Here is a 26,460-nt window from a genome sequence, read left to right as displayed (position 1 = left end):
AGAGCAGATTTTTTAGAGATTTAGTTCCTGCACAAATCTAGCATTAAATAAGTGTGAGATAACGATATAGAACTGAACACAGAAGATACTATATCAAAGAGATATCTTAAAGGTTTTAGTTTCTTAAACAGGATTTATGTTTCAGAACTTTTTAACATAACAGGAGATTAAAAGTATATTGACTGAAAGGAGTCTGTAATATGGTAGAAGAAAGACAAAATTAATTTTTTTTTGTTTCTAATACTTTCTTATACTTGTGTTATTCAATACAAGCCTACACAAGCTAACTCATAGAAGTAATTGCTAGTATATACTTTTATGCAGTTTATACAGACTTCAGGTATTTCTTACAGCAGAACATAATGTCTCTGTCAGAAAGCTGTAAGAAGACATAGAAAGAAACAAAGAATGTTAAGTAATATTGGAGAAATGTCAACAGTTGTGTGTGAAATTGTTTTAAAAATAGCTACATGGATGGTCAGGTATCTAGAAAACACAGAGGTAGGTCATGTGGAGAATGATGAACTTTTAGTTTAGAGAACAATGACTTAGCAAAGTACTAGACAGTCATGCCTGAGAATGAACTGAACAGGAGCTTTTGAGAGTGATTCTGTAACTTGAAGATGAAATAAGGGCTTTGGCTTTATGAACAGGGCAGTGAGATGTAGGAAGGTGATTCTTTAAAATTCATGTGGTTTTCATGAGAATAGTGCAGTTTTATGCAATCCTAATGCCCAGTGTTTAAAAGACTATTGAAATTGCAAAGGTTTCTGAAAAAGCTGCAAAATTACTTAAAGAAAGAAATTGTTAAAGGAAAACACACGAAACAGTTGAATACTAGTCATTCATCATAAAAAGGAGAAGATAAATTATGAGATGACCATAGCAAGTATCTGCATGAGGTCTTACTCATTTGTAAAAATTGTAAGGTTTGTTTGTTTTAGTAGATGAAGGTATTCAAAGGCACAGAAGCTGCAAGTAGGTAGATTTGATTTAGGAATGAAGAATACAAATGCTTATCAGTCAAGGTAATGAGCTGGTGAAAGCATTGTCTCACAAGTCAAGGCCTTTACAGTTCCATGAGAACAACCATAACAAGGGGAACAGAATCCCACACTAACGATACCAAATGCAAACAAATAAACCCTCCTAGAATATCAGTTGCATCACTTGAGGATAATGTGAATCCCCATGTCCTATGAAAAAGTAGGGATATTTCTTTTTGATTTATGACTTGCATACTAAAAGAGCGAGTACAAGAACCAACGTTTGCGAAGAATTCTGGGAGAACATCTTTTGGGATGCTTTTTCAGGCACTCCATTCTATGGCTTTGATCTCTTTGATTTGTCTTTCCACCAGACACTTTTCTCTGCCAAAGATTAGTGACATTCAGAAGACCTTAAAGCTCCATTTTTAGAGTGTATAAGCATTATTTCACACAATATTAACAGATATTTTCAAAGTAACGTGTACTTGCGAACTTAAGTTCTATTGATTTTCACTATAGTGCTGTGTGGAGTGGTCTAAAAACTTCACCAAACCAAGTGAATTGCTTTAGAACATAGCAGAGCTGTCCCCAGAGCTGGGGAACTCTGGGTGCTTCCCAGCTGTCACCTAGTGGTGATCCCAGTACCAACAGCAGCTCACTGAAAACTAAAGCTGCCTCTTGGGGATTTCCAATGTCATAAAGTTCCATTTGTCCTTCTGTATAGCACTGCTGTTTGAACTTAACCTCCAAATTTAGAAGATCCATTTTAAGGATCAATTCCTCAATCTTTATTTAGGACTCTGTCAGCTCTCCTTTTGATTTGAAGACTGTCACTCACCTAAATGTGGTTAAAATCCAGATAGGCAATTCTGAAAGAAAAAAGCATGGTTACATATTATAGAAGCTATTGCTCTTCAAACCTCTTGCCTGAATAGTAGTCCCCATCCTTTTTGTGTTTCATTCTTCCTAATAATTCTTGAATTAGAGAAAAGAACTTCTGACTGTTGTGGCTGTGATTTTTATGAATATTCCTGAGTATGAAGCTTTAGATAAAAAGCAGCATATTCCCCAGCAGATAAAACTGTTCATGTGCATGACTTACAGTACAGAACTAGTCATAGAAACTAGTAAGTGGTTTTCTTAATACTCAGATCATCTACAGAATAGTTACTAGTTTGATTTTTTTTTAATGTTGCATGTAGAAGCTGTAAAATTAATGTTATATTTTGTCATGCTGTGATGGAATGTGTATGTTTATCAGATAAAATGTGCATACACAGTGAAACAGTGCTCAGATCTGAGGCTGTAACTCTTTCTAGCTGAGAGCAGAGCGTGGGTCCTGTGATCTGAGAGTGAAGCCTTTTAAAACTTCAGTGTTTAAAAATGAGAGAGATTTCTTGTGCACTTCTAGGAAGAGGGAGGGAAAATCCTTTTAGTCCAGCAAACATCTGGTAGTTCGAGAATGATAAAAAAATACTGATTGGTTCTGGCAGCTGCCTACTTAGTAGTGGTATTTAACCAGAAATATTTGAAACAGATTGATATGAATAATGAAAGATTGCATGATGTATGACACAAATAAACTTTACCACAATTTAGCTCATTAACAAAGAAACAATGTTACATAAGGAAAAATCCTTATTTACTGTTTAACTCCTTTGTGATATTTCATTTTTAATAACCTGACAACAAATCAGGTTTTTATAATAATTTTCTCCATCAGGTATTGCAAGTATTTCATTGTGAAATAGGGTGAATGGGATGTCATTGTCCTTTAACAAGTGCTGCTGATGGATGTGGTCCATTTAAATGTACAACAGAGAGCTGAACTAGATAATGAACTTATTATTACTCTCTGAGGATTACAGGTTAGTCCCAAAGGAGTGCAGTAAGCTAGAGAAAATCCATATCTACTGGCTAAACAATAGCCAGAGGGCTGACTGGAGATATTGATTTACTTTCTAGGCCATTTAGACCTTAATGGTGGAGAAAAGCTGAAGTGCTGTTTACTTTTCTGCCAGAATCGACCAAACAACCAGTCCATTTTTTAAAGACTTTTGATTGATTTCGCTTAGAGGAATTAGAGGTGATTTATTTTTAAGCTGAAAGCAACTCGTAAATATCTCCCACTACACAGGTTCCATGAGAGTAAATGTTAAGTGGAAATGCTTACTGAGAAATACTTTGCTGCAAATCAATGTGAGCAGGTAATACTCCTTGATAGGAGCAGTCAGGTGTTGGACACCTTTCTCAAGCGTGGTCAAGCCTATGGTTGTGCTGTGTGAGACAAAGCATTTTTAAAAGACTTAACTTTTGTGAAGGAGTATGAAGCTGATTGCTTGGCTGAATTTGTGCCAGCTGTACCCTGCTGACTTAGAAAAGGGCCATGGCTCTGGCAGTGTAAGTAGTGCTCAAGGTCAGTAGTGAGCAGCTTTAATATTTGATGGATGAAAACAGTAATTTATCATGTGACAATTGCCCATGATACTTCATACTCAGAGCAAATTGAGCTCTAGCTCGAAGAAACAACTCAGAGAAAAAGCAAGCTAGAATGCTGCAATTAAGTATTTTCAAAATCAGGCAAGCTTAAAGAAATGTTCCTGAGCATACTGCCACATATAGAGACACATCTAAAGAAAATAATATTATGATTTTTATTTCATATTTACCTGTCTGGAAAAAGTCATAGGTTTATACAAATGTCTGTCAAGTGTTTAGTGCTGTAATTTTACAAAATGTCTTGCCAAAAACATTCTTTGAAGTGTTCTCATGAAACTTAGAAGAGCAGAGCTGGTATGGTGATAATAATCCTGTTTAGAGATAAAGCACAATTTTATATTTATTCCCAACACTTGGTCTATAGCTACCACTTAGGAAAATTGTGCAGGAACATTTCTTTAAAGTCCACTTGCAAAGATAAGACTTTTCCTTAGAAAGCATTGCTTGGTTCTGCTTTAATGGAATAATCTCTGTTTATTGGAAACAGCACTGCTATAACTAAACAGGCTTGGCTTTTTTCCTCCTCCCCACTCCTTTCTCTGAAGAGAGTTAGACTTGGTTAATAAGCTGCTTATATCATAACACAGAAACAGGTTCCTGTTACTTGAAAACTAGAATTACAGTCAGCTCTAGGCATTTCACAGAAATGTGGAAATGGGCATCTTTTAAATCTGGAAGGTACATTTCAAATCCTACATGTGTAATATGCTACCTCTCCTACCAGCTAAGTCCTTAACTCTATGCTGAGACATCTGGTCCAGCCTTCACACCATGCTACACAGCTGAAAACTGATGGGAAGAAGAAATGTTCAACTATCTTCCCATTCTCTGGGAAAACCCCTGAACAACAGAAAAATAGCATTACGGTGAGGTAGTGGTCATTAGGACTTTGCACCACAATAATAATTTTTACTGCCTCTAAGCTTGTGAATTGATGCCCACAAACCATGGAAAAGCTAAAAATTCAGTGTGTACTTCATCCTAGTTCTGCAATATACACAAAAATGAAAGATGGTGGATTAGTGTGTGTTCCCTGTTGGAAAACTGAAAAAGTGTGATAGAACTTACTTTTTATTTTAAGTATGTGTTTTGTAGTCAGCACACTAAGTTCTAATATCAGAATTTAGTACATGGTTTTTTGAAGTCTCAAGCAGAAAATTTTACAGACTTCTTCCTATATGGTTTCTTTAAGCTTTTTTGTTTGTTAAGATTCGAAAAAGTTCACTTGCCCTTTTCTTCAGCCTTAAAAAGTTTATGGCAGAATACATTTTGCAGACCTGAGATGCTAGGCTTTTAGGCTTTATTGCACTCTTAAAATTTGGTTTTTTGAAAGAAAGACAAGCCTATCTTCTGTGACTTTATCCAAGTGTCAGTGGAAGTGTTAGCTACAGTTCTGTAACTAGAGCAAACTGTGATACAGCATTTTATGTGCTGGTAATTTGAAATTAGTTATTGAGTATATATGGTTCAAAAAAAGCTATGTATATTAGCAGAAGCTGTGCAGCTGATGTTTTCTGTATGTCAAATAGCATGAAGTGATTTTGAAAATATGCCCATTTAATATAAACTTTTCTGTTCATTTTGTCATTGGCAGTTGGTTTTTGTTGTTACTTTTTAGATTAAATCTATAGAATGATTGAACTAGAATGAATTATAGGTTAGATATATTTTACCTTTCATTCAAGAGTTGGTTGATCTGACTTAGCTAGTTAGCTATAAAAGTATTATCTCACCTAAAATTACAAAATTTTATACTGAAATAGAGTCCAAATTATGCAAATTTTAAGAAATCAGATCAATGCCCCCAAACGACAGTATTGTCATTCCCCATGTTCCATTTCCTTAACAAGTTTAAGTCCTAAAGTATTACTGAATTTAAGGCACAGAATGATTACTTCCATTTATTTCAGGAGATGAAAAGCAGTGAGTAAGGATGAGGTTCAAAGAATTCTAAATCTGGGAGGTTTTTGTTGGGTTTAGATTTATTTTTTTCTTCTTTACAAGTGAAGTGCATTAGGAAAGAAAACAACAGCTGGTAGCATGGAGCTGTGAGAGATTTTAAAAAGCTGGGGTGAAGTAATGATTAGAAATGCAATATGGAGCTGTAGTGTAAAAAGTAAAATCAAAGGCACTGAACTAGACAAATATAATTTAGGCAGAAGCACAGGTCTAATTACTAGGCTTGAGAGCTTAGAATTATCGCCCATAAAGGTTGATTCCTCACAAATTCTCTGAGTGCAGAAAAGAATCCTAGTAGACATTGGTGCTAAATTATGATTCTTGTAGTATATGACTATAAAAAATTAGAAAGGCCGATTTTTTAAAGTGATATTTGTGTATATTCCTGTAAAAAGGGTCTGTTTAGACTTCTTCAAAGTGAAATGTATACAATCACAAGGACATTCCATGAAAGGTACATAAGGAAAAATTTTACAGATTTACTCTAAATGTGCTTTAGAAAAATTAATTGATTTCTGCTTCTTTGCATGTATTTTGAATTTTAGTGGAGCACAGGAGTAAAGAATAAGTGGTCTCACTTTGGCCATCTAATAACTGAAACCATTAGATGGGTACAGAAATGTTATTTGCTGATAATCCAACAGAGTTTTTGGAGGGATGATCCTTGGTCACACAGCTTTGTACAGAGGAACAAAACCACTATATTCTTTTAGCTTTTCTCTCTGCCTGGCAATCTGCCTTGTCCTTTAAGGTGCTGTTCAATGTAAAATGTTTTCTAAATTTTTATTGTGAAGGATAAGATGGTAAGTAATTATAGTAGTAGAATTTATTATTTATACAGCTACCATGTGCATTTTCAATGCTAAGTCCTGATTTCTACTAAGTAAAGACCTTCTGTCACACTAAAAATGCATTCTGAAGTCTCTGCACATTTACAGAACAGCATTTTTAACCACAGCTGATGACTGCGTTCAATCTTCAGGGGAAAAAAGTTGCCTAAAAATATAGACTCACAAATATAGCATTAATCATAATATTTTCAGGTTTTTAAAAAATCAGTGGCCTTTTAAAAGCAAAACTCATCCCATCATACTCTATAAAATAGAAAGTAGTGTACAGTTATTTAACTATGAACTTTTTTTTTTTCACAAAAAGAATGAAGCTTGTCCCACGTGTTTCACCTTCCTGTTGCCTCCTGAATGATCTGCACCTGAGATCCAGCAGCTGTGCTTCAACCCTTTGGTAGGAAGGCAGGTAGCAGAGCGTCCCTGCATTTTCCCAAGAGAAAGACAGGTTCCATGCCTATTTTAAAATTCCTTGAAGGTGAGACAAGAGAGAAGGGACAGCTTGTGTTAGCTTTTGAATTGGATGTGCTACAGGGAACACTGGTAGGTTGGGTTCAGATTTTGGATTCTTCTGTGGTTAGTTAGGAAAATCCATAGCTATAAGATTGCTTAGATGCATCTAAATACTTGCAAGGATATGTTGTGTAAATTCTCTTTTAGCAAGTAAAGTGAGAAATAATGAGACTTCTTTTATGTTGAGGGTCTTGGGAGAGGACAGTCTTCTGTCTAGATTGTTTTGAAACAAGATAGGTTTCCAGTTTCAGATTAGAGAGCTTAAGCTAGGACTCAAAAGTGTCTACCCACATATGAACTAGATGTCAGTGCTCTCACTATAGTCAGTGGAGAACCAGTTATTTCTCGCAATGAAGCCTGGAGAGAAATTCTGCTTACTTAGGCCTGGTAATTCACACCTTCAGTTTCATTGAGTAGATGTTTTTTGTCTTGGAGGTAAATGCAGTGTCTTCCTACTTCACAGGCAGACAAATGCATTGACATGCTGAAGTGTGGTGTTAAACTAAATCCCAGGCACACCAGCTCCTTCTTAGAGGCAGAGTTCTCATAGAGGTGGAATCAGGAGATGATACTTGAAATGGGTAAGGCTTCCTAAACTCATAAACCAGCTCTTCAGTAGAAAAATAAATTTTTAACTCCTCTGAATCCCAGAGAGGCAGAGTTCAACCTGTAAAGGTTTAAGCCTGTAAGGTTGAAATATTTGTGCAGGAATAATAAGGAGAAAGATTTAGTCAGAGCTCTTCTACACAGTCTGATTTTCTGCTTTGTGTGGTCACAGAAGAGATGCTCATTATTTGCCTTACAACATTTAATGGTTTACTTCTTTTTCCTTTCACCTAGTCTTCTCATTGTGTCCTACTTGGGAATGGTATAAAGCATGGTGATTCAAGTACTTTATGGTAATGAAGGATTCTTTTGGCAGGACTCAAATAGAAAGTATTGAGATACTTCAGCTTTTCAATGAGTTAAAGTATAGGCTAGAGAAAAAGGTTATTTCATTACATACCATCCCCTTCTTTACAGGGAAACAAAACTGGTTTGTATGATTGTTAGTTTGCTAGTTTTCTAAAACAAAGTTACAGTTGTGCATATGAAGCAGCCCATGAGGAGTTCCTCCTTCAAACCTGTCCCTGAACCTCTGAAATATCTTACACGTACTACTTAGTGTACCTAGCATCCTGTCTGTTTTTACATATCCATATTAGTGGGTGAGGGAAAGGAATATTGGTTTTTTCCTCTGATGTAATAAGATAAAATGTGGAGGTCAGTGTCCTTGCTCTGAGATAGTAGGTCTATTCTAATATATGCAGAGAGGGCTTTTTTTGCTTTTTTCTTTTTTTCTTTTTTTTTGCTTTTGTTCAATGAGCTTTGTTGGTTCTCATGACCAAGGCTAGTAAATGTAGAACTGTTCACAGACTTTATTTTTGTTCATGATAAAAAACCTCTTGAGATTAATGAGTCATTGGTGCCTCAGCATCTGCTCCCAAGACTGGGGAATTTGGGAAGGAAACTGAAGAGAAATATAAGCATAAAAATAAGTAAAATGCTAAGAGCAGAAATCTTCATGATGGTGAATGGACATGAAGGATTTAAGAAGTGTAACAGAAGTGTTTATTTAGAGGAGCAAAATGACAGATTAAATCACATCTATAATGAAGACACTTTTTAGGTGAATATTTTGGGAAACTTAACAGAAATCCATATTTAAAACAGATATTACTGTCACAGACCAGAAACAGTATCCTCTTTCATGGAGAAATATCTTGTAAACTATGTCAGTCAGGTATCACAATTTTTTATAACAGCTAGGTTTCATAACAGTTGCTGTAGCTTAACATCCAATAATTAGTCTCAGTTGAGTAAGCCACTTTTCTGTAACTCTGGAGAAAATACTTTTTATTTTCCTCAATAACTTCTTGCTACATATCTCCACAAAGCAGCCTGAGGGACAACTCAAAAGTTCCTCTTGTGTTATAGCACCTAGCACATGCTCCAAAGATCTTAAAAATTTTTGGGTGTGTTGTTTACATTTCAATATGGAAATTTTTGCTTCTATTTTAGGATAAAATATTCCTTCATATAGATATTAGTAGTAGGTTCTCTGCTGGAATTCAAAGTGTAAGGAGAGTATGCAATAAAGGCATCATAAAACAAGAACAGGTTTCATAGCACATAAGACTGGCTTGTGTGTATGATTATCAACCTGGTGTTGCTCTTGTGGTTTTTGGGTTTGTTTTTGTTTTTGTTTTGTTTTTTTTGGGTTTTGGGTCTTTTTGGTTTTTGGGTTTTTTTGGTTTTTTTGTTATAACCCTAGCAGACAGTTCCAGTCTGTCTACTATTTCTCTCAGAAACTTGAACAAATTACATCTTGATCTGTAGCTCAGCAATATCAGGAAACAGTGCACAGGCCTCCAGTGAATTCATTGCACATTTTGTCTGCAAATATACAGAAAACAGATGATATTTGGGAACATCAGTACCTGTCTGAAGTGTGTGAATTTACTGGTGTTCAGAAGTACTAATATTACAATCCAAATGGATAGTTGGAGCCCGAGATAAGAAGTGGTTTCCTTTCTCCCCCACCATTAATCCCCCTGTTGAGATGAAATTGTAATTCATCTATTTGTAGACCTAGACTTTGTCACTGAGAATTCCTCTTTGTAAAATTAGAATTATTTTGTTATTTTTGTCTATGCGTCACTTTAAATTTATCCACATTAAATGTCATCTACATTTTTATACCCCAGTCACTAAGTACTGCAAGGCCCTTTTGCAGCTTTTCATGACTTATGTTTACTACTAAAAATGGTCAGAGCAAGGTGTCCAGGAATGGTTTCTTGGCCATACGTGAGAGCAGAGCTGAAGGCAGGACCAGAACTGAATAGGCAAGGGATGAAAATTACAGCTGGAAGGAGCTGCAGAGAGTTTTGAGAAAATTGGGCAAAGAACTGGAAGAAGGGGGACAGGCAGGTGGGTAGTGGAGGTTGCAGCCCAACTGAATGGACAACTCTGAGCTACAGTGCAAAACTGTTATAAAGCATAAAAGAAAATGGAGTCAAATTCAGCTAAAGTGATCTCTCAGTATTACTTAGTGGTATAAGTACTTATGGGGTAGCTTTTCAACCATGGGTGGTATCATTTTATGATATGTGAAAATGTTATTTATTGTGTAAAAGTAGAACTGGTCTAAGAGGATTTTAGCTTTTCTGCAGTTATCTGTATGGCCTCTGCTTATGCTCTGTGCCATAGGAGATTAACACTTAGATTTGCCAGAAGTACAGTTGGTAATGGAAAAAGGAAAAAATTGACAAAGATGTCTCTATTAAAATCATGCCAGTCACACATAAATCTCTTATGGATGTGCATCTCCACTGGCTATTTCCTTACCTTTGCGTATGATTCATTATAAAGAAGAACAGGAATTATATGATTGTTAAGACAGAAGTAGAAAGAAAAGAACATTAGAAAAAGTCATACATTCTTATTAATATATATTATGTGCTGCAATGAAATCATTTTTACCTAAGTATAAAATTACCTAGATAATAGATTTATGAACTGTAAGGAAAGATGGAAAATATGTTGTCTGTTGAAAACTACTGTGAGAGACCTGGTGAAAATACTCTTTATATTGAATTTTAGAAAGCATTGAACATTTTTTAGCAACAGAAATTTTATATATTTTATACAGTATTGAGTATTTAATTAGATAATAACCAATTTATACAGATATTTCTAGCACAAGAAATACAAAGTGCAATGTCTATGACATATAATATGCTGTAAATTTTTACTTCACAGAATGAATTAGTTTGTAAAATAACTCTGAGATCATCAGATTATCGAGTCCAACCCATGACCAAACAAGGACATGGTACTTAATGCCATGTTCAGTCATTCCCTAAACACCTTCAGGGATGGTGAGCACCACTTCCCTGGGCAGCCCATTCCAATATATAATCACCCATTCTGTGAAGAAATTCTCCCTAATGTCCAGCAGCTTGACACAGGTCCTCTTGTCCTGTTACTTGTTGACTGGGAAAAGACACTGACACCCCCTTCCCCCCCCCCCCAGTTACGCCCTCCTTTCAGGCAGTGTAGAGAGCAATAAGGTCTCCCCTGAGCCTCCTTTCCTCCAGGCTAAACAACCACAGCTCCCTCAGCCACTCTCTCAGAACTTGTGTTCCAAACCCTTCACAGCTTTGTTGCCTTTCCCTGGACTTGCTCCACAATATTCTTCCTGAATTGAGAGGCCCAGAGCTGGACACAGCGTTTGAGGTGTGGCCTCACCACTGCTGAGTACAGGGCAAGAATTTCATCCCTGCCCCCGTTGGCCACGCTGTTCCTGGTACAGGCAAGTTGCCCTTGGCCTTCTTGGCCGTCTGGGCACACTGCATTCAGCAGCTGCATTCAGCCACTCTTGTTCAGCAGCTGTTGACCAGCAGCCCCAGGTCCTTTTCTGCTGGGCCATTTTCTGGCAGTTCTGCCCCTAGGCTGTAGCACTGCATGGGGTTGTTGTGGCCAAAGTGCAGGACCTGGCTCTTGGTCATGTTGAACCTCACACTGTTGGTCTTGGCCCATCAGTCCAGTCTGTGCAGGTCCCTCTGCAGAGCCTTCCTGCACTCCAGCAGATCAGAGCACCAACCCAGCTTGGTGTTGTCTGCACATTTGCTAATGGTACTCTCAAGCCTCTCATCCAATGAAGGTAATAGGTGGGACTGGGCCCAACACTGATCCCTGGGGAACATCACTAATGATGGGATGTTGGCTGAATGTGGCACCATTCACCGTCAGTGTCTGGGCCCTGCCGTTCAGCCAGCCCAGAGAAGAGTGCGTCTGTCGCTTGCTCTTGAATGCATGTCTTGAAGGCTGGGACTCATTAAACCAAAAGCAGAAACTTCAGACACATTTTAGTAAGCTTCTTTTTCCCAATGAGACATTTTTTTCCCCCATACATTGGGAATCACTTTCATTTTGCTTTATGGTGTAAGTATCCACAAATTGAATTAAAATCATAGAATGTTTTGAGTTGGAAGGGACCTTTAAAGATCATCTAGTTCTGACCCCACTGCCATGGGCAGGGACACCTTCCACTAGGCTCAAAGCCTCGTCTAGCCTGGCCTTGAACACAGGAATGGGGGATCCACAGCTTCTCTGTGCATCCTGTTCTAGTGTCTCACTCTTTGTGTCTAATCTGAATGTAGTGGTTTTCAATTTGATAGAATTATAAATAATAATAAACCTTCCATAGAGATAGATTGTTCCCAGCTGTATACTACATGGAATTTAATACTATCCTTTCTCATGTCTGGTAATAGTAACCAATGTCAGTGACAGAATATTGGAAGAGATGTTCAGCTTTTCTGCCCATCATGACGTTACCTATAATCCTAGCTTCATTTTTAGACCTTATTATCTGTATTGTCAACCTTAAGAAATATGTATTTTTATGTAGGTCTCCTTTAGGATTATTTTATTTTTCTTCTCTTCTGTACTTTATCATCATACCTTTTTCAGTGCTGCAGAACTTCAATGCATTTCAAAATTAAGTTCCTATCTTTTCCTCATTCCTCTCCTTTTTTCCCTTTGTACTGCTCACAATTTCTCCTCTGTGAAAATATACCTCCATTTCAGCAAACTTTTCTGGTATTTTTGGTTCCCTGCAGAGGTGGTTCTACACATTATTCCACGTTTGCTTGGAACAAAAGAGTGAACAAGGGAGAAAAGGAAGGTAAAGAGACCTGTTCCTTTTAAATAAATAGCATGAGTCTGTGTCTCTGAGCACCTTCGAGACTTGTGGTGGATGAGATGATAAGCATCTACTCTTTATGGTTTCTTTGCTACTTTTTTTTTCCTGCCATAGAATTTTCTTTTGTTAATTCATTACATTCTGTACATTGTTGTTCATGAATGCTGCTTTTAGAATGGTAGCTTTATGCTGAAAATTCTATGAGTTTATGATACAGATTGAGATCAACTCTTGACACTCACTGACAAAGAAACAGTACTTTTGCAACAAAGGTGGAATAGTCTTTAAAAAGGTATTTTCAGAAAGCAGAGCTAAGAGATTATATTTTGAGGAACAATATACTTTCTGGAGGAATTAAAGTTTTAGTTGTCCATGAGCAGACATTCTTACACGGATTTGTATTAGAGGTTACTTCCTGGCAGTGGACTTTAGAAGGAATTTTTACCTTGGAAGACTGAAGAATTCTAGTACTTTCCTGGGTAAAAAAATCTCTAGTATAGATTAAAGGATAAAAGTTGACAGAACTGGAGATAAAAATTAGTTGTTTCTCTGCCAAAGAATATGGCAAATAAAGCCTTCCCAGAGTCTATTTAGAAGTGGCCATAATATGATTAAATTCTGTATTTATTTTCTTGCAGATGGCTAGAGGAATATTCTTGATGCAAGGCCATTCTCATGCTAAATTTTAAATCTCTGCTCAGAAAGTGTAGCTGTAATAAAATAGTTCAAAGTGTATGTTATCAAACACTCTTAATATAAGCAATTACACATGTTTTTAATCCAGTTGTTTTCAAAAATGGTCAAAGTATGTCAGGTGACATTTTACAAAATAACAGAAATTTTCTGATGCAGAAATTTTAGCTGAAGTCCCTGAAGCTTGACACTGCATAAAGTGCAAATAAATATAATAAATATAACTAGTAAATATAAGAAGTGTAAATAGGATGTGGTTGAAAGTGTGAAAAACTTGCAAATGTAGGAATAAGCTCTTGTCCCAAGTGAAGACCGTAAATGCCAGAATGAGAATTTGTTACTGAAGTTAAAGGTACTCCTTTTATTGTGACCTTTTATTAGCAGCCCATAACTGGGCTATTGTTCCACATGTTCTGACAGAGTGTTCATACTGCAGTGAAGTATAGATGCTCTTCAGGTGTTGAATAAAGTATTTACTATTTCCATATTTAGATACAGGACAAATTTTCAATGACATGCCTTGTAATTGCTTAATCAGAAAGGTTATATAAAATAGTTTTAGCAGTAGGGGGGTTTCTGATTAACTGATAATGGAGCAAACCCATATCACAGAGTATTTTGATTATTTTGCCTTGATTACCAAATATTAGTCTGAACTTTCCCAAGAAGCATATCTAAGTTTCTAAGTCTGATATTTATCCACAGTATAGAAATACTGTAAGGAATGGCTGTATTAGCCCTTTTATAATGTTGTTAGGACCTACTGCTGAAGGTGAGAGTAACTGAGGTTCTTGTTAACAGATCCCTTGGGTAGATCAGAGTGAAATGACATGGAACGACCAGTGTTTATGTATACATAAATACTACCACCCGTGGATCCAGTGATGAGATTTGATTGTTGCTTTATTGAAGTGATGTCCACAGTCTTGATCTGTCAGGGGTGAGGAAGCCCCTGAAACATATAGTTCAGTGGGTTGATGTAAATTCAATTTCAGGTAGGAACCCAAGGTACCTCCCCTGGGGTGGGAGTTTGACAATGTCTATAGAAACAATGTGGATCATGTTCAGTCCTCTGGTGGAACACCCAAGAAATGATGGTTTATGATATCTTCTATGACATTACAGCTCCTTCTCACATCCACTTGGTTTAGCCAGTTATTCCCCATCAGAAGGGACAAATACCTTCAGGCCTGTCCTGGTACTTCCCCATGACCAGAGTTTTATGCCTGAGCAAGATTTGTAAGTGAGGACATTGGCATGATAAAAAGCATTATCCCATATAGCACGATCTTCTTACCAGCCTCTTCCCTTACTTGGCTCAAACCCCAGCTTGTTGCTAAACAGACTGGTTTGTTGTGGTCTTCCTCTAGTGTTCACCCCCTCTGCACCTGGGCTGTGCTTTGGTTTCACCACCACACACCAAAACCTCTCCTCCTCCCCTTTGGTTGGGGCATGCAAACCTGGCCTCAGCAAGGCACCTGCTGATTTTGCAAATGGCCAATTGCACGAGTCATTAACCAATTACATTTCAGTCTCCCACAGCTGCTGTGCAAATTTATTTCATCACTGTTAAAGATCATTCCACTTATCAGAAGACTGACCAGTTCTTGAAAATGTGGAACATTGGCAGTATAGGTGTTTAGATTCTTCGTTTTGTTTTGTCATTCCTACCCCTGTAGGCTGAATATTTTGACATACTGTAATACAATAGCAAGATAGGTCAGCCTTTAATCATGATTGCTGTTTTATTTATATTGTAAAGTCTTTCAATGTCTAGTTCAAAGCATGTGAAAAATCCCAAAAAACCCAAATTCTTTCTTGTAGAATAATCTATTCCCTTTCCTATTCCAACAAAACCATGTTGGAAAGAAGGAGCAGACTTCAAACTTATTTTTGGTCATCTTTTTTTAAAAGCTAAGAAAAGTCTAAATCATTTGCTCTGGGAGAGAGAAAATATACATGACAGCAGCCTGTGATTCAGTTTCATACAGTTTTAATGTGGCAAAATTGTCATTAAATATGTATTTGTTTAGCAATCTAAAATTTACTTAAATTTTGGAAGAAATTAGAGTAGAATAGTTCATTAAACTTCTTTTTGCTGCTGTATTGATAAGCAGATGAGCTTTACCTCTTTGAAAGAAGAGTGCAAGTGGAAGATATGAACTAGAGGTTGGGGGTTTTTAATTATTAGAAAAATTGTAATATTTACTAGAATAATAAGACGACTTGTCTTGCTTACAAAAATTCCAGTATAATTTCTCTGGAGTTCTTTGTTTAACTCCATTTTGTATCTCTATGAAAAGTAATACAATCCTCTGTTCAATAAAAGATACAGTGCATTTGAATAAAACCACAAAATTTAATCTATTTCATGGCTTGTAAAGGAAAACGGTACATCATTTGTAAATGAAGCATAAAATTATTTGTATCTACATCTATCTTTGCATTTAAAAAGCTGTCAAGTTATCTCTCTATGCTTAAAAATAGTCTACTAGAGAATGGAGAACAGGCTCACAGTACATTTTTCAGCCTGATAGACTCTTATAGGTTATATTTAAATTATCAGAAATCAAAACCTCACCTGAAATATTGACTTAATCTTCAGTTACAAGATTCTACAAAATTTAGATTTATATGTCTAAATTTTCTAGTAATCCTTGAGTGCATTGACAATGCTGGGTTTTGTGTGGCTGAGCTCAAAATACCTGAATTTGCACAGTATATTCTGAATGACTCAAAAATATGTGTTTATTTTAGCTTTGTGTAAGTCAAAGAGTTTTTTATCTAGAGTGCTAATAAGTGAGTCAATTTAAAGCAGTCTTTTAAATAAAAATAAGAGATTCTTCATTTGGGGTGAAAGTAACTGAGTAGGAACAGGAAAGGTTATAAAGAGAAGACACATAGGCTTTTTTATCTTAATAATAGGATCCAAAGACATTACAAAGTATTTTTATGAATATTTACATCAAGGTTTTGTTAGTCTTCTTGGTTTTTTGAGGTTTTTTATTTGTTTGTGGATTTTGGTTATCTTTTTTTTTCTTGGTGGTTTGTTTGGTTTGGGGTTTTAGTTTGGTGGGAGGGGGTGGTTTGTTTTTTGCTTGGTTCTTTGCAGGTTTTTTGTTTGGTTGGGTTTTTTTTATTATTGATCATCCCTATGTATAAAGTAGTGGGAAAATAGAGGCATCCATATTTTCCAAAGGCATCCAATGGAAATTCAACACTTAATTCACATTTCTTTGGAAACAAAAGGTTTCTAAATTTCTTCATATATCTTGGTATAAATAGAGCACTTGATCCCAGGGCACTATGGCAGTGTGCTGGCTGAACTGCAGGTAGAAGGTATCAACTGCAGGTATATGTTGGATCACTTCTATTCACAGACTCGAGAAATCTGGACCTGAATCAAGCCAGAGCCCTTCTGGTTGTTAGAGCTCCTTTGAGAAGATTCCATTTATCCGAGAGAAGATTCGTAAAAATAAATAGTTTCCAAATATTTTCAGATTTTCTGTGTAAAAACCTTGGGAAATTCCTCTAATTTTTTCCATTGGAAGTGTGTAATTTTCTTATTACTCTTCTCTTCCCAACTCTGTGTAGGCTGCCAGGCTGGACATCTTTACAGCCTTCTGATGCTGCACCAGGAATTGCGTACTCTTACATAAACAGGTTTCTGGAAATGGCCAGTACTGCAATACCTCTTCTTACTTTGTGATTTTGAGAGTCATTAAGTAGATTTTAATGACAATTAAGTAGTCTCTTGTATGTAATTTGAAGTAATTAAAAGTAGGATTTGTGCTTTTGACATGTTTTACAGTTATCTACATTTTTGTTTCATTCTACTTCACTTCTAGCTCATGCAGACTGTTGTTTTCAAGCTAGAAGCACAATGTGCTGTGCCTGTGTCAGGGAACAGTTTATACAAGTGGAGAAACTGTGTTCATATCTGATTCCTAAGTGGGAATAATGAATTCTAATTCAGTGTCTTTTGTTGTGGCTGTTTAGCTTCTTTTTTTTTTTTTTTTGTTACAGAATAATAATTACTCATGGGAGTTCACAAAAAGTACACATAATTGTTTGAAATGGTGCTGTTGGCGTCCTGATTGTATTTAACAGTATGCAATAAATCTGGTAAAACAGAAGTTCAGTCTTTATGTATTTAAAAAGAAAAATGTGTAAATTCTGCCTGCTGTCATGATAAACTAAGCAATTTACTGGCATTTAATCCAGTTTTATTTTCCTCTGGAACCTGTTAATGAACTTCAAGATGCAGGTCTCATTGCCCATTTAAAATGTGTCTGTGAGTGAATTACCTGGTAATACAGCTCTCCTTCTGCAAAATATCTAAAGATTGTTAGATCTGGAATTTTTATTTCTTTCTAATATTTCATCTGTCATCATCTACAATAGGCATTTGCCTTTACTTTTAACTAGCTTAAGGCAAGCTACATTTTTTCTTGGCTCTTCTTCATGATGGGATTGCCCTGCTTGCACTTTCTACTACTCTGCAGAATAAAGATGTTAACTGGGAATCAGAAATCATATAGAAGGTGTAAGACATGAGATAAAATCGATACATTTTTCTGAGGCATGTCACTGGTTAAGTGACAAAAAATATTCTGATAGTCACTGAAAAAGAAAAGTCAAAGATACATTTGAACCTGTCAGTTCAACATATTCCTGTTATCCCTTTAGGGGATATCATACAACTTGACACCAACATTTAAGCTTTGAAAATTATGAGCTCATCTATTTCAAATGGGATGTCACATGTTCCCAAGCCTTTGCCATTACTTATAGTGGAAGACAGGATGATCACTTTTGTCACATATTGATAGTGAATAAGATCTTTCTTTTTTTCTTTTCTTTTTTTTTTTTTTTCTTGTTTCAGAATGAAGAACAAATTTTGGTATTTTGAATTTGGCACTTCGGAAACTTTCTCAGCCACCTGTAAGAAGCTGCATGAATCTGTAGAAATAGAAGTAAGAAACTAATTGTTGCCTTTATCCTTGAAATGTCACTAGTTTGGCTGAAATGCAGGGAGCAAGGGCTCAGAGTGCCTGAATCCAACAAGGCAAAGCAGTGCACATCCTCTCGACCCTATATTCCAAAATATTATTTTTATCATGTCTATTTGTAGTGTAGCCCTGCACACTGGAACAAAGTTCAGTTTGATGATTAGTGAAGTCTTAATACAGTAGACAAGGTCAAGAGGTGAAGTATAACATTAGAAATCAATAGGGAGTGTGGCTAGGTCAGGTGGAAAAATGAAAGACTGTTGGAGGGAGCTGCTGCAGGATTAAAATAAAAAAAAATAATCTTATTATTTCTAGGTCCCAAGGTTTTATAACCTTTAAAACTCAATTCCCTAAAATTGTACGTACTTTCCTGAATAAAGGTTAAAGAATATATATATTTTTTGAATTATTCCCCTTCATTAAATAGCTTTTCTCTCTGCACAAGGGGTCATCTTTCCATTATACATTGAACATTAACTAAAAAGACACAGGATACTTACAGACAAAATGGGAATTTAAAATAATGTGCCACTGCCACTTTGATGGCTGCTAGAATAAGTGGCTGAATTATATAAACTGTTTGGGTATCTGATGTTTATGAATAAGTACATGAAAAATGAGAAATGAGTGAAGATGAAAACCTGAGAATTTAGGTTAAATAATTTCTCAAGAGGATTATGGTGCTTTTCCATTCCAGTAGTAATGAGAAACTGCATGTGTCAATGGAGTATTTGTATATTAGCATGAGGCACTCTGAGAAGTCTGGTGGGAGCTATGAGAGTCCAGTCAAAGCCTCCTGAAGGGTGGATTTTGAAGTGATCTGAAGTAACCATGTACCTGATAGCAGAACAGTAGCAGAGAATACTGAGACTGAAACTGTAAGACCAGCAGTGCCACACTTCCCTGTTATGCTGTTGTTTCTCTTTGAAGTGAAAACCTGCTCCTCATGTGCTAGATTAAAATACAATAAAAATAAAACTCCCCCAAAAGCCTTAGGAAAAGAAAACTTAACAAAAAAATCACCCTTGCTTCTCAAGAGAGTGCTTCACACACATGAGTTTAAGGAAATGTAGCATGAAAAATATTTTATTAGTTATTGGAAAAAATGCTTACCTGGTTTGATTAGATTTGAATAAGCTGCAAGTTAAATGTACATTTTGATTAAATACAAATTGATGAGCAGGCTTTCCCAATAAAGTACTGATATCTAGAGAAAGTCATACATATCCTGATACATAATAAGATGTGAACTTTATCATTTTAACCATTCAAAGAACGATTAAATGTAAACATCAGAAAGCAAACAAATAGATATACAAGTTTTTGGTGCCGCTGCTATCAATTGTGTAATTATTATGTATTCAAATCAATAACTATTATTACCAAAAAAAGTGTTACATTGCCAGTATAGGCATGTTTGTTAATACTCACTTCATCTATCCTAGTCATTACCATTAGTCATACAATTAGAAACAAAAAACATAGTTTCCAAAGTTTACAAGAACTATTAGGAGGTGGTTATTTGTGTATTTATTTACAATGAGTAAATGACAATGCTTGCCAGTTTGCTTGTATCTAATATTTCTTGTTTGGACATTGTCAGCATTTTAGCCTGATTTTTAACCTGAGGCCCCTTGGGGATGTCACTGTAAATGGGAGGTTGGTGCATGAAACCACATTTCCCTCCACATAGAATGCACACAAAATGTGCTTGCTTTACAGCCGAATTTTGAATGAGCAAAGCCTGAGAAGATTGAGGATCTGTATCTCTGAGCTGTTAGACAGTGATCAAATGTTCTCTGGGCAAATATTTGTTTAGCCTTGTCTTTGATTTCTAACCTAATTAAGCTTGGTTTTTCTGACATACATTCTTGACTCATGTTCTGTATGTTTTCTTCTGTGTGAGTGTGAGATGCAGAACAAAGTTGGACACCATTCTTATGTTATCCAGGATAGGTGTATTTTTGCTTTAAAAATCAGATGTAAGAAGTTGAGGGGAGGTTCTAAAGGGAAAGCAAAATCAAACAAACAAACAAAAACTAGGACAAAAATAAGTATTTATTTTCAATAATAATGAGTCAGTAAACAAGGCTGAAGGTTTTAAATTTAGAGAACTTGCAGTTTATTTCCACTTCATTAAAAAAAAAGAAAAAAGTATGTGAAGGATATTTAATGAGAGTAGGTATAGATCTGGTGTAAGTAGGGCATGGACCATAGCATGGACCATACCTGCAATGCTGTAAAAGCATAATGGGAGCAGTGTATGCCTTCTATAACACCTGGTGTTAATGGGCAGTTGAAAGGAGTTTAAAACATTCCTGTACACTTGCCTGATATTGCCCTTGGTTTCACAGCAAAGCCTTAATATCAGCTTTTTTCAGGCATAGATATGTATTTTCTCTAAAGAGAGATGTTCTGAAAATAATTGATATAATAAATAAGGTATAAACAGTAATACCCAAGAAGTGAATGAGGCCAGGAAAGAAGGCAAAAAATAGTTAGAAGAGCTAGTGTTTCTTTTTTGTCTAGGTAGGCATAGTTCACATTTTAAAAGTAAGCTTTTGTTTTGAACAGTATCATTACATTATTTGAAATAAAAAGATAAAAGAAAAGGAGCAGAACACGTGTGTTTTGTTTTTGTAGTATATTAATGTGTTAGAACTATGCAGAGCTACCTGTAGGGCAAACTTTTTGCCTGTGGATGAACAAAAGAAATGCTCTTTTCCTAATTCAGAAAGTTGCTCATCACTGGGGGACTCTGAGGCCTCCTCACATAATTGTCTTAGTGTACTACCTGCTGTGCTCAATATTGAGTGAAAATGGAAGCTAGACCCCGCACCATCCTATTTCACAATTCTTCTTTTATTTAAATAATTCCAGTCAGTTTGGGGGACGCCAGACCTTTATAAATTAACAGCAGGGAAATACCAAAGGTGTCAGATTGCATATTTATCATCTTTCTCGTGTAATACTTAAATATGTATTAAGAAGTGACTGACATAAATTAGGCAGATTTCAGAAGCCACAGGCCGTGGCTTGTAGAGGACCCCCTTCTGCTTGACATTTCATCCTTGTCAAAGATCAAATTATTTTAATTTAGGCTGCAAATTATAAGAAATGAAGACTTCTTTGTGGGAATTCCCTGTGGTAATCTGACTTTTGTTGTTACTGCTGCTTGTCAGTGTGCAAAAGATATAATATGCATGCAAATAAGGTTAAAAAATATGTACTATCTAATTATCCAGCCAGTACATTCCACTTGAAGACAGTGGGAGGCCTGACACACAGTATGTGTTTGATTCATTGAGGCCTGCAGGGTATTTACACAAGATTACTTTTAATTATGAAATTAATATCTGTTTATCTAGAATGTATAGCAGTAAGTGAGCATACACATGAGCAGAATTTTTAGCAAAATAAATCATCTTAGTATTTAATACATATAAAATACTGGGAAAAACCACAAATTTGCTTCCAAAAATGACATTGAAAACCTAGGCCTTTACTCTTGTAAGAAAAGTGCTATTACAAAGTTACACTTTCAATTATAGTAGTTGCCACAACTGCCAATTCACTTTCAGATATGCCTTTTGACTTTAGAGTTTTCCCTGTATGAATGTAATCCACAGGTTTAAAATTTGATTCTTGAAGAGCAAATATGAAATGGAAATATTAGTGTTGAAATTGTTCTCTGTCCAGATTTATGCTCTTCTTAGGAGAATTAAGATGCGTGTGCATTATAATACAGTTCTTTTTTATGATCTCAGAAAGTTTCAGAATAAACAATTATTCACAGTTATTCTTGTGTTGTACTTGGCTTTTCTTCTTCAAAGCTACGATAAAGTTTTAGGCAGAGAGGAAGAAGTGCCGGTGACCCACAGAGCAGCAAGCTGCAAGATGTCAGTGGACTACTACTGAGGCATGCTTAATTATCTTTCCAGTTTTCTCCCTGATTATTGTGTGTTGGAATTGCAAAATAATACCCTTAATCAATTTGAAATGCATGACTGGATCCTCTGCAAGCCTGCAGAACATGGCAGGAGTAGGATCAAATGTTTTAAAAATATGCTGCTCTACGCTGCGGTCCGTATGCCTTGTCAGGATATTGATATACTCTTTCTGTGTTGTGAGGAATGAAGCTAATCCACCTCTAGCCAGGGTGCCAGTACACAATTCCTGGGCAACTCTGGCTGGTTCAATGAACTTATGAGTAGAACTGGATGCTTTGCTTTCCACCTGCAAGTTCCACTGCAGTAATATGAAGCTGTGGTTTATTTTCTCCTGTGGAGGTTCTTCAGTATTTTGCTACATTTTATATGAGTTAAGAAATTACTAATGTTGATAGAGAGGAGGACTTATCTTGAGTAACTTATAGCCAGTGAAGGCTAGGTGTATTAAGCTGGGTTCATCTCATCCAGTGTATCTCAGGTGGACTGTATTTGCAAATGTTGGGGTTCAACCACCTGAGAAAATGCTACAGTTTAATGCTGGGAAGGCTGATATATTAAGATCCCTGAGCCATTCTCCAGAAGTCAAAAATGTGGTCACTTTATAAGATATAATTGGAAGCCAGATTTAGCATAGAAATGTACTTGTATAAAATGTCCTAAAGTCCAGGTTTGCTATAGCATGAGAAATATACACTAGTGACACAAGACAGGTATAATTCCATCACTGAAAGGACTATCCCATAGACTAAGATTACTTCCATGTGTCCAGTAAGTCTTGGAAAGATTTTAGATCACTGATGCCTCTTCTTTAGCTCCACATCTTGTTTTCCCTTAGCTGTGATGCATATTTTAGAGAACTGGTTGGTGAAGGTTCTGGGGTAAGGATTGCTGCAGCTGCATCAGGAATTGTTGTACCCGTTTCTACTGATTTTAGTTATTGCTAGAAGCCACTAGTCAGCCATAGCCTTATGCTGATAGGCTTGTTGTGCCTTTGGATTGAAATGAATACACGGGTGCTGCTCTGTGCTCCTGGGGCTTGCTTAGACCTTTTTCCTTAAGTCTGTATTCTCTGCCTGCAGGAACTTTGTGTTCCATCTGTTGGGGAAGGGACTTGGTTGCAAGAGTTACAAGTATCACTGCAAAATCATAAGGCAGAAAATTTAGGTGGAAAAAGCAACAAAAATGCCAGTTACCGATAAAGAAATTTTGGTAGCATAAATGTTTTTCTGCTAATATCTGTAGTGAAGCTAGAAGTATATTTCACTTGGGTCAGTGAATAAGTATCAGATAACAAGACAGTGCCAAATGGCCCCACATTTAGGCAATCAAAAGCTGAATAGCAATCTTATTTTACCTTCTAATTGATGATCTGTTCTTATCTCATACTGCCTTTTCAGATACAAGTATATCTCTTACGTGTAAACATTGAATAAACTATTAGCAGTGTTAAGAATGATATATTGCTGAAGAAAAATATCTGAGAAAAAGAACATTCAGATTTTTCTTTCTCTCTTACTGCTTTCTCTCTTTTTTTCTTTTTTCCTTTTTTTTTCCCCCTCCTTCCTAATCAGTGTGATGGAATTCAGCTGGACTTAATCAATATCTCTCTGGAAGGAATTGCCATTCTAAACATCCCAAGCATGCATGGTGGATCGAATCTTTGGGGAGAGACAAAGAAAAGACGTAGCCACCGTCGGACAGAAAAGAAGAGGTCAGATAAAAGAACCACCGTTACAGATGCCAAGGAATTGAAGTTTGTGTGCCAAGGTAAGCTTACAGATTGATATATAGGCTATCTGGCTCCATAATGTCAACTTGGTTGTATAATTGACCTTGTCAAGGAAAAGGACAGACAGTTCTTAGATATTTCCTTTCCTGTGCATTTAGCTTTTCTGGTGGGAAACACTGCCAGAAGGGCAAAACAAAGATGTTCTGCCAATTGCAGTCTCTGTACTTGCAAACCTGCCTCAGATACTACCTGTTAAGCAGACTAATCACAGCATGTGGCACTGTTGGCTACTGGGACATTCAGCCTAGAAGTAGTTAGAGATTTTGGAGTTGAAAGGTGCCGAGCATTTATAATGTTTCTTAATGTCAGTTAAGAAACTGACATTAAGGTGCCTGGGGATAGTTGTGCCCTGATTCTAACAGGCTTTGGCCAGAGGCGAGGGAAATCACTTCAGAGTAAAAAGAGCAAGCTATCTATACATTTTATGTTACTATGTTGTAATGCTGTATTAATCCTTGAATACATATGCTGTAGTTGGCTTGCACAGGCATGATAATTTTTTCAGGGCTCGTATACTTTCCTGGTGATTAGATGCACTTACTCAATAAATTTTATTATTAAACATAACTCTTGACATAACCAATAATAAATAAAAATTGCTGTTCTTCTCTGAGAATCTGAATACTGTGCATTGTAACACTTGACTGCACGTCACAAGCCTGAGTGATTATAAGCCATCATTCTCTTCACACCAAAGGAATGAAGTTTGGGTTTTTTTTCTTTGTTTTTCTCTATTTATCCTACAAAAAGGATTATCTTTTGCTTCAGAGTATCATCTTCTTGCTTCTCCTCATTGTTCAGACTTTACAATGATGAGGACTTAAATGTCTTATGCTGTTGGGATCCTTTTACTAGTTTTGAATATCCTATTTTTACATTTCATCAGCAGTAATTTTCAAGTCACTAGTTATAACATTGTTCATTATTATGCATTTTAGTTTTAATTCAGCTAAATTATCTGGCTGACAAAAGTTTAGGAATAAAGTAGTTTTTTATGGCTTAGATGCTGCAATAAGTACTAGCATTCAATTTCTGTGAGCTCTAGCAATTTTACTTATGCTCTCAGTATCTCAGTGTGACTTAGCCATACACTCTGTCAACCAAAGTCTCACCAGGCACTAAGCTTCTGCATGTGCTACAATTCTGTTGTGCCCTGATGTTCAAGAGATGGAGACTGCTGGCTGAAGGGGTCACCAAATATTTTCCTTTTGTTTTGCTCCTGAACACAGAGAGACAGGACATTTATCCTTTTGATAGCAGTGAAACAGAACTTATCACTTCTTTAATTATTGTAATTATGTGCGTCTTTGATACGTATTTAACAGTGATTTCAATCTACTGACTATAATTGATGTATTAAAAGGGCATTGCAACCCTCAATTTCCATTTTCCTAGACAGGATAAAATAAAATTACAATAAAAATGTTTAAGACTGAACAGAATTTTGCATGTTATCTATCAAAGTGTTCATAACGCAGACATTAAGCACCTTACCTTAGAAAAACTGTTCTCATTACTTACTTTCTAATCACTTTGTATGCACTGTGGATGGAAGTAGCTTCATCCAAAGGTGATTTTAAAGCAGAGATTGACTTCTCAATATCAATATCTTTTCTCACATCACTGAGTACATAGATAGTATTATTGTTTGCCTCTTCACTAGCATTCCAGTGCTGAGCAGGAGTACCCTTCTTGTATTTCAGAATGGTCCATATTTATTTTGTTCCAGTTTGCAACACTGAGCAGTCTTGAGCATGAAAAGTGGATTCCTTTTATAGATGTGAGGATGGGAGCTACATGCTCTACTGCAAGTGTGTGTTTAGTCCATGAAACCAGGCTAAAACAACTGAAAATAAAACTTAAAAATGGAGGAATCGAAAACTGAAAAATGAAGGTGAACATTTCAGAACCAACTGATTAGCTTAATGGGCCCACTCCTATCTTATACTGCAAAGAACAGTCACTTAATTCTGCTAGCTAAGATAGATTCTAAGGCTGAATGTGCTTCTTCAATTCAGGATTCAAGATTATTGCTGAATAATGGAATTCAATCAATTTTATGTCTAAGTTTCTCAAATAGTTTTGATAAATCTGAATCTGCTCACTGGGGAAATAACTGACTCTCACTTGAAGATGTTATTCTTTCACTAGCTGATTATTTTCTTAGACACTGTGTATTTTTGGCACATTGTACTTTTTAGTTTGAAGAGAACATTTTGCAAGCTATTAATACCTGGTGCAGAGATAGGTATTGCTGTGTTGAGAACCACAATAAATACATACCTGCTTGTTAACTTCTGTTTATTAACTTATCCTGAATAAACATCCTTGTCGTTATTTTTATGTCCAAATAAAGCATCTAATCACTTGACAACTAAGAACTGCACTTTCTAGGAGAGAGCAATCAATACTCATGTTTTCCTATGGATACCTATATATATATATATGTGTGTGTGTGCGTG

General features: G+C 36.2%; 1 protein-coding gene across 3 annotated transcripts in view; it reads left to right on the top strand.

Annotated features, from left to right (window-relative positions):
• Positions 1-26,460, top strand: part of DGKB (diacylglycerol kinase beta) — a 331,032-nt gene that overhangs the window by 232,376 nt on the left and 72,196 nt on the right. For all 3 annotated transcript variants that reach the window (XM_050971447.1, XM_030234719.2, XM_030234706.2), the window contains 2 exons: positions 18,133-18,223; positions 23,781-23,976. In XM_050971447.1, coding sequence (XP_050827404.1) covers positions 18,133-18,223; positions 23,781-23,976 — 287 coding nt within the window. The remainder of the gene's footprint in view (positions 1-18,132; positions 18,224-23,780; positions 23,977-26,460) is intronic.

This window comes from Serinus canaria, chromosome 2, assembly GCF_022539315.1.
Source record: "Serinus canaria isolate serCan28SL12 chromosome 2, serCan2020, whole genome shotgun sequence".
Taxonomy (NCBI): Eukaryota; Metazoa; Chordata; class Aves; order Passeriformes; family Fringillidae; genus Serinus; species Serinus canaria.
Note: the sequence above shows the minus strand (reverse complement) of the source record. Positions and strands in the feature narration are given on the sequence as shown.